The sequence below is a fragment of the Syzygium oleosum genome, unplaced genomic scaffold (assembly GCF_021117445.2).
Source record: "Syzygium oleosum isolate NSW1041296 unplaced genomic scaffold, Sole_v2.1 Sole_v2.04, whole genome shotgun sequence".
Classification (NCBI taxonomy): Eukaryota; Viridiplantae; Streptophyta; class Magnoliopsida; order Myrtales; family Myrtaceae; genus Syzygium; species Syzygium oleosum.
Window position 1 is genome coordinate 14,266,514 of NW_026607488.1, and position 8,639 is coordinate 14,275,152.

An 8,639-nucleotide genomic window follows, 5' to 3' on the forward strand; every position below is an offset into this window, starting at 1 on the left:
GAAACAAGCAGTCTCTTCTTCTCATGACAGCAGTGATAATGTAACAAGATGTTTTGGCATATGAAAGACACTAGTGCATAAGCTAGACGGGATTCTGTTACCTTGTTGGCTAGGTCTAGCATTATGAGCAGATCATTTTGTACTAGGACTACTCAGATTGAACTCGCAAGCAGAGTCGATGGATTTCACAGAGTTGATTTTTCCTTAGTGTTGCAAATTTTCTTGCCCTCTTGATATCTACACACTGCCGCTTCTTTGAAAAGAAAAATTTCTCGAGATTCTCCATGTCTTGGATAGAGCTGACAAGATTATACAACCTACTCGGCCAAGATCTTAAAATCTTTAGTTATGCAATGTGACTGCACCAAGACTGGAATCAGGACTGCACTGATTCAAGACTTGCTGAGAGAAAAAATGACCATCCGCATCGTTTACTGCAGCTTTCTAGTTGAGCATTCATATCGTTACTGTGATTCACGCTGTACGCAAGTTCTTTCGTAGCTGAGGTGTCTGTCGGGCAGTAAGTCTTTATCATTTTTTACTCTACAGAAAGGTTGTAAAAAGAAGAATAAAAACTTATACAGCTGCTTCTTTGCTTGGTACTTCATCTAAAACTGAAAAATCAACCTTGCATTCTGTTACTTGTTTTACCAAAAGCCATTTAAATTGTCGGGATACTTCTGCGGCAGTGTGAGCTTCTGAACTTCAGCATCAGGTGGACTTGGAGCAAATCTAACGGCAATTATAATAGGCCGGTCGTGGTCACGGATTCAACTGCAACGTAAGGACGAGAAATACCACATCGGATACAACAAAACTGTCCTTCCTTTCGGCCTTGCAGTCTAGGGAAACCCAAAAACATGGCCTTTCTTCCACCATTCATGTGATTTCCTCGGGATTTCCAAGTAAAAAATTGTGCCCATCAGCAACAGGCACAATAGAGGTCCAAAAGTAAAATAGTCACTTTATCTTCTTGTGTTTACTTTCAGACCATTAATTTACTTTCTGACTTTCTCAATGTTCTAGGCATTTCTCAGACTTAGTCAGAATGACATGGATGATGTCAGAACCGTGTTGTGTGATGATCGAGAAAGACTTTCAGTGCCCTGCTAACCGAATCCCCGATAGATTTGCAAAATCAAGTGAAGCAAGTCAAGACAATAAAAAGTAGGCTCTGCTTAATTAGATTAAAACTCTCAGACTATTGCTCTTCTTTCTTGGCATAACAAGTCTACACTAGTTGCTGACATTGTATAAAACATGGTATATATACTCTAATTACATTGACAACCTTAGTTGAACTACCCTACAAATGCAAATCTGTCCAAAAACAAAAGGAAAAAGAGGCTACACAGTTGACCCTGCTGTGATATGCAGCCTCTGGGCATGCTCCCATTGCTTGACCAACTCGGCGTAACCATCAGCGGACGCCACAGCGAATTCCGTCAGTGAGCTCATTGCAACCGACATTCCAGCACACAGAACTCTTATGGCTACGTCGGCCATTTTCTCAGGTGTCATCACCTCTTCAACCTGACTAAACTCCACCATGTCCATGCCCCCGCTGTTTTCCTCGCTTGATCCCCCTCCGAACCTCTTTGATCCACCCAGGGTATTCCCGGAATCGTCTTTGATCTGTTGCTCGTAGATCGACCCCATCCCAGCTGCGAAGAAGTCTAGACCGTCGAGCACTGGGATCTCCGAGATGGAATCGAGGAATCTCGACCACTGGATGCAAAGACCGAAGATGGGCAGGGTCCCGCTTGACCGTCTAGGAGAGAATGCCATTTTCGAGGTGTCGGGGTCGGACCGCACACATCGGAGGAGCCATCCTGTGAGTGCACGCATGTAAGATCGCTGAGAAGCGATCCACGATTCGAAGCAGGCTCGCCAGTTCCTTAACTCAGTCTCAAGATTGGACGCCGAGTGGGCCAACCTGTTTGGATCCGTCATAGACATGTAAGATCTTTTCTTGGCTTCGAGTTTGGAAGGTGTGCCGGCCAGCAAGATTTTTGCCTCGTCTAAGGTCCGTTTCTGTAATTGGTGGCACTCTGCCATTACATTCCACATCCTTGATAACCTGCAATCAGAAATTGATGATATATATTTAACTAGGTTCAGCAATATTTTTTCGTTCATACACACTTCTACAAACACACTTCTACAAAAGATTGTCTCCAACTCATCTCAGGTATAATAGCACTGCAAGTTAATGTTACTATGGATACAGTTGCTTTACCCAAGATAAATAAGAGATTATTAGAAACTGTACAGATAGGGACTCATTCAATAAATCAAATGTGACACCACTTCATTAATTAACACGACTTCACTATGAAGTCGTCAAAGATTTGTCTTTCTTTGCAGTTTTGCAAGAACTAAAATCCTTCCAATGACAGAACTGAGGCTTTGGGACTGAATCTTGTCTTCATGATGAGTTTGTAATCCAGTCACAAGGACAAAGAATGAATAAAGAACAGGCACAAGACTTGTACTGGGGTGGAAGGGCAGAAGTTTTCTTAAGATGCACATCAGGGCAAAGAACTATTACAAAAAGTACTGAAAGAAATGGCCCATGAATCAATGGATGACACTTTTAGCATGTGGTTTACTATGCTTGTCATAGTACAAATGAAGCTACGTTTTCACAATCACCAGCAATGACATGTTAAAAATAGTCATACTATCATCTAATAAAGCAGGTTTGAAACATCTGTCATGCCATCTCTCTGTCATCTGTACAAAATGGTTTGGAACGATAAATAAAAGAGCTCAATTTGGTTAGACCTACGTACCCTTGCACCAATTCTACAAGCTGAGGCTGCAATTCTTCATCCCTTAAAGTTTCGATCCTTTTTGAAATGGCTTCTACTGAGTGTATGGATACCTTTATCTGAGTATGTAGATCTCTGACGGCCACCCTCGTTCTATCCACAGATGAAGGATCCTCTCCTTTCACGTCTTGATTCCTCAGCTGCGAGCATTTCTTCTCATACGCAATCCGAACTCTCTCTCCAGACTATTGTCAATGTGAAAAGCAATATAATATCAGTCTCATCCATCATCTTAGATATAAGATACAACAACGTTAAGATATTGATTCATTATGTTACTGGCAGAAGCAGGGATAGAGGCGACCCTTTACATTACTAAAATCTCACTCTTGAAGAAAGGATGAAAAAATCAGGTAAGCTGGTAGTAAGCTTGATCAACAAAATGTTAAGGAGAAAAGGAAAACCACTAGCCTATCTAGGAATCCATTTTTCGGCTTCATGCAAACTCAAAAGTACTAAAGGTAGCGAGCCAGTGCCACCACCTCCAGGTATCAACAAGAAAACTGACTCATATTTTTACTGTTATCTCCTCTCCATTTTCACAAATATTATGAAAAAAGAAATTGGAATCAATTCTCAACTTTGTGCTAGAAAAGCCTCTAGTTGAAGTCTACTGTAGAAGTCTCGCATCATACCCTGACTTCTTCATAGAGTTTCTTCTCCCAGGCATATAATCGATCCATTGTTGACTGATGACCACTGGAAAAAACACACGACTCATCTGAAAAGTCGCTGTTACTCTCAGAACTGTCATTTTTAGAACTTGAAGAACTCATTAAAAATCTTGACGAGGATGAGCGTGACGAACCAGACCAAAACAGAGCCACTGGATTCAGCATCCTCATTGCTGCAACAACAGAGATCAATACTTTTAGGTCGTGATAATTACATACTCAAAATGTTCACCTTCACCAAACAGTTCCATAATAACAGTAAGATTTGTGACATAAATTACAAACAGATTTGATGATGACTGTGGGCCGAAACAGTCCGATTTACTCACACCTCAATTGCCCTGACTTTCTCATGAAATTACACCAACTGCCATTTGCTCATTTATGAAGTATCACTTAAACTGATCAAAGATTTTCTCAACTATCATAGGGGAAAAAAGCTAAGACATAACTGCTATCTGTGAATGCTTGAGGAATCAATTTTCGGTCTGAACAGCAATGCCCCTCTCTAAAGTACACACAAAGCTGATCTAAGATGTCAAATATCATCGGAAAAATTTAGTATATGCAAAAAATTGCGATCAAAAGCTGAAAGTAAACCAAGGAGAAATGGCATAAGATAATCTAACCTGTCAGTTCGCTTGAGCTTGAGTACTGGGCTCTGTCGACCTCTAACAGCGATGAGACTTCACTTGCTGAGTTGCAAATATGTGTGAATTGAGTTTCCAGCTCTTTGATGACTTCTGCCATGCTCGTCGGCTTTCGGTTTACAATAACTGTGAAACCCGGCACTTCTTTAGAAGCTGCTGCTTCTCGATTAGTTACTTCCACTTTTCCAACATTCTGTGGCGGCTGTACTACTTCCATGCTCTGACTACCATGGGACTGTAGCCCTTTGACTTCATCCTCGGATTCATAGCTGTCATCTGTTTCCTCATCCTCTTCCTCATCATCAACATCTTCCACTAAAACTTCTTCGGTCGCGAAATTAACATCTCTATTGCCTCTATCTTCATGAACATTCGAGTGGTTATCACATTCTTCATGCTCAGTTTCTTCTTCCAAGTCTGGAATCCCCTCTTCCTCTCGGACCTGCCTCAGTCCTCTGGTCTCATCGTCCATAGCCATATGATCAATGCTACTCCGAGTGGGGTATCCATAGTAGTCCAGGGATGAAAATGGGTTCCAAAAAAAGTCCCACTGTGAAGATCGAGGCGATGGAGGAGGAAAATTGGGTCTATTGTTGGGGGAGTAAGAATAGTACGAAGGATTAGGAGGCGAGGGATGCGCTGGAAAGAATCCATCAATGCCCATTTGATGAATTGGAGAATAAGTCTGAACATGGACTGTTTCCGGCGACCGAGGTCTCTCCGTGATGGAAACTGCTGGAGTCCCGCCTGTCCTTAGATAATTCACTTTCAACGATGACTTTGGTTTTGGTTCAATTTGCGCCGGAGAGAATGAACTCGGAGAGATTGAAATGAAACCATTGCTACTTTTCTTTATTGGCGTAAATGTCGGGGTTGAAAACGAACCCAGGAAGAACTCTCGCGGTTCATCCTCTTCAATGTAACCCCGAAGAGCAGCGGAAACTCTTCTCAAGGACTGAATGTAAGCTATATGTCCAGTAGCAAACCGAGTTCTCTCCTCGACAGCCTCTTTAATGAATCGCTTCCGATCCTTACATAGCTGGACCGCTTCTTCATCGTCAAGCTTCGATGTGGAACATCCCATCTTGCACCTCAGATTTCAACTCTATTCGCTCTATGAACTTTTTAAATGCAAATCGAAATGGAATTCGCAAGGGTTTTCTCTTATGCTTATCACCAGATACATGAGGATCTTCGCGAGCTGCTCGAGATTAATCACGAAATATCTAAGGAGCAATTAAAAACATACATTAAGAAAGCAAAAATAATCAGTTAGCATATCAGGCAAAATCTACATACGCAGCTTTATGTGTAAAATATTAAGAAAAAAGAATTTAAAGGGTGCTTTTCTTAAATTCAAAGTCATGGACAGGGACTAGGAACAACAACATGCGGCTTACATTAAGAAGCAAGAAATGAAGATTCTGCTAAGCACTCTCCAACTGAAAAGAGCAAAGCTCAAACAAGCGGAACAAACTTCAACAGCTAAAGACAACGAAAACAATGAGACACTTAAAAACCTCATGGCCCCTCAAAGCGCGGAGCTACACCTTAATAAAGCAAACGTTAGATCCCGGTGCCCCCAAACAAACAAAAAGAGGAAGAGCCCAATCAAGAAGAAAGAAGCTGGTGATAAATAGAAGGCAAAAGAAATTGATGGGAAGATGGCATTGTGAAGAAGTACAGTCAAACGCAGAAAAGAACGGGCAATCGCTTTGCAGGACAATTCCGACTAGAAAAGGAGCGAGGGAACAGGCGGAAAAACAGAAATTGAAGGAAAAAAAGAAGTGAGAGAAGACACGCAAAACAAAAGAAGATAAAAGGTATTATTCCTCAGGTACCAATCTAAAGCTGCTACGTGCGAGTGAGGAACAGGACCTGGTGAAAGACAATGGAGATAAAGTAGCTTAAACAACTGTGAGAGACACAGAGAGAGACACAGAGAGAGAGAGAGAGAGGGGGGGGTGCAAAAAAGAAAACATTTTTCTGGGCCAAAATCGAAGAATTGAAACGTGTAGTGTACAGGCTAGCCTGAAGATCGTCTTAGCTGCAAGAAAATCTACAGGCTGAAAAACAGAGAGTCCACGTACCAAAGACGAATATCTACACAGCTCAGACATTTCCCAGACGGAGATGAGAAGAAGAATTCCAGAGAACCCATAAATATTTTTTCCTCCCCTGACAGAGAAAGACTCTCTCTGATGACAACAACAGGAACAACAACAAGAACACCGCTCACGAGAGCCCAAGCTAAACAAAGCGGGCGCAGAGACAGAACCGAGGAAAGAAACGAAAGGAAAGGAAAGGAAAGGGAAAGGGAAAGGACCCATCTGCTTGCAAGACAAACATGCCACTGGGCATAACGCAAAGAAGAGAGAGAGAGAGAAGACGGAAGTGCAAAAGACGGCATTTTTGTGGGTGGAGAATGGCGGCGCGTACCTGGACCGTTGCGAGCGAGGGAGGAGGAGGAGGAGGAGGAGGATGGAGGAGGGAGGGAGGAAGATGGTGATGATGGAGATGGCTTATCACAGTGCACAGAGAGAGAGGGAGAGAGAGAGAGACGTTGGTAGAGAGAGGAGAGAGGAGAGAGGAGAGAGAGAGGGGCAACGGTCAAAAGAGCAGGGGGAGCAGGGCAGTGAAGAAAAGGAAAAGTTGGAGAGGGGGGTGGTGGCGGTGGAGGAGGGGAGGCGATGGAGAGAGAGAGAAAAAGGCGAAGCAGGAATATAACTACATGAGTCTGGAAACAGAATCTGTGGGGGCTTCCCATTTAATGGACCCCCATGTTCTCCTTTATTACGTTAGTGCCACCCGGAGCTCCCGTTGCTCCGTGCAATTACACAATTGCCCTCGCCTGACTGCTCTAAGCTCTATGGGCATCCCCACCTCCTCTCTCTTTCCCTTTCACGGCTAAGCCTAATAACATAAATGGTCCCTATGAACTTTTAATTTATTTAATATTATCTCTAAAATTTTTAGTACATATTCAATTTAATCTCTCAACTATATAAAAATGTTTGATATCAAGTTCATAGACAATATTGAACATTTTCTTATAGTTCAGGAACTAAATTGAACCGAAAGTCCGGGGACCATATAACACATTGGGCTAGTTTTGAAACTATATTAAATAAATTAAAAGTTCACAGACCACATTTCACATTGGGCGAAATTTCATGAACCGTTTGTATTATTTTCCCAACCATTTTAATCCCTCTTGAATGTCGAGTCGAGTTCGAGCAGAAAAACTGCTAAGCGCAAATGTTTGCTGCGTCGGGGGTTCTCTTCGTGATCGGATTCGTTACGTGGTTTCGACTACGTAAGCGAGGATTAGGGGTTTAGGCCGATCGAGGGAATCGAAACGGGGAGCTTCGAGATGCCTTGTATCGGTCTCATGGCCCCGTGCCGGAAGAAGTTTCTTTACCTCTATTCTCATTCTCAATCGGTGCCCGTAAGTAAGTTAACTTTGATTTGTACAAAATCTTTCGAGGGTATAAAATAAATTGTAAATATCCATGTCGAATGCTTAAAAAATTCAAGGAGTGCAAGCACGAGAGAAGTGTAATTGCTAGTATCGCTTGAAATAATAAATCAACAAAAAAAGTTTCCATTATCGACAGTAATTAATGTTTATACGTTTTCATGGATAATGAAAATATTTTTCAATCTTTCATTTTTTTAAGCGATAATAACGATCTTTTTTATTTCAAATTATTTTTTAAATTATTTATTTTTCACGAAACAAACTAAGCCAACATGCCAATGAGGTGGTATTCCTATGACATCACAAAAGTATGATTCACACTACTTTTGTTCAGTCAAAGTGCATGGAATGCGGATGACTTTAATATATAGAGGAGTATCTCATGCAGGCTTTGCAAATAGCATCTCTTTTTTCTTTTCAAGAGATTGGCCGATTAGATTTATTTACGAATAAAGGGAAATAAAATTATTCGATTATATGTTTATAATGTATATGTACTAGCAAAGGAGCACACATGTCTTGTCCGAGAAAAATAGCGGAAAAATAATTTTAACAATTGAAGAAAGAGATAAAGTCGGAAATATTTTATCTTTTTTTAGATAGAAAATGGGATTAGATTTCGCGAAATTGGAAAGATTCTATTTTGAAAACCGTAAGAGGCTTTAGAAATCACATTTTGATTATCTTGTTGACTTTTTTGAATTGCAATTATATATATAAATTCTCTTTGGGTGGATCTATTTCCATGGCCCATCTCTTTAAGTGAGTCGACCAAAATACACCTAGCAACGTAACCCCATGTGAAGTGACTCCATGACCATTTTAATTCGCGACCTTTTGTACGGTGATCAATTCAATCTTACAATTTTCGATTTAGGTTAATACTACAAAAGACCCCCAAACTGATACACTCGTGATAAATTTACCCCAAATTAATTTTTTGACCACCAAAAATCCTAAACTAGTACACCTGTGATAAATTTACTCTCCGTTAGTTTCC

General features: G+C 41.2%; 1 protein-coding gene across 3 annotated transcripts; it reads right to left on the reverse strand.

The window, feature by feature from the left end:
* Nucleotides 1-1,182: 1,182 nt before the first annotated feature.
* On the reverse strand, nucleotides 1,183-6,702 carry LOC115689915 (protein ALTERED PHOSPHATE STARVATION RESPONSE 1-like). Of its 3 annotated transcripts, none has more exons than XM_030616104.2 (5): nucleotides 6,598-6,702; nucleotides 4,138-5,384; nucleotides 3,470-3,681; nucleotides 2,796-3,019; nucleotides 1,183-2,080 (listed from the first exon to the last, which is right to left on the reverse strand). In XM_030616104.2, exons 2-5 carry the CDS (start codon nucleotides 5,240-5,242, stop codon nucleotides 1,348-1,350), a joined length of 2,274 nt encoding a protein of 757 aa, XP_030471964.1. In that variant the 5' UTR covers nucleotides 5,243-5,384; nucleotides 6,598-6,702; the 3' UTR covers nucleotides 1,183-1,347. The 3 variants fall into 3 exon arrangements, with proteins under 3 accessions (XP_030471964.1, XP_056166817.1, XP_030471963.1); XM_056310842.1 differs by lacking the exon at nucleotides 6,598-6,702 and adding an exon at nucleotides 6,249-6,518; XM_030616103.2 differs by lacking the exon at nucleotides 6,598-6,702 and having other exon boundaries at nucleotides 4,138-6,518.
* Nucleotides 6,703-8,639: the final 1,937 nt, after the last annotated feature.

What these genes read in the sequence shown, in the direction of transcription:
- LOC115689915 (XM_030616104.2), bottom strand. Translation starts at nt 5,242, where the DNA reads ATGGGATGTTCCACATCGAAGCTTGACGATGAAGAAGCGGTCCAGCTA. An exon ending in AAGCTCAAGCGAACTGACAG is followed by an intron (nt 3,682 to 4,137) that starts GTTAGATTATCT and finishes CTGTTGTTGCAG; the next exon opens with CAATGAGGATGCTGAATCCA. An exon ending in AACTCTATGAAGAAGTCAGG is followed by an intron (nt 3,020 to 3,469) that starts GTATGATGCGAG and finishes CATTGACAATAG; the next exon opens with TCTGGAGAGAGAGTTCGGAT.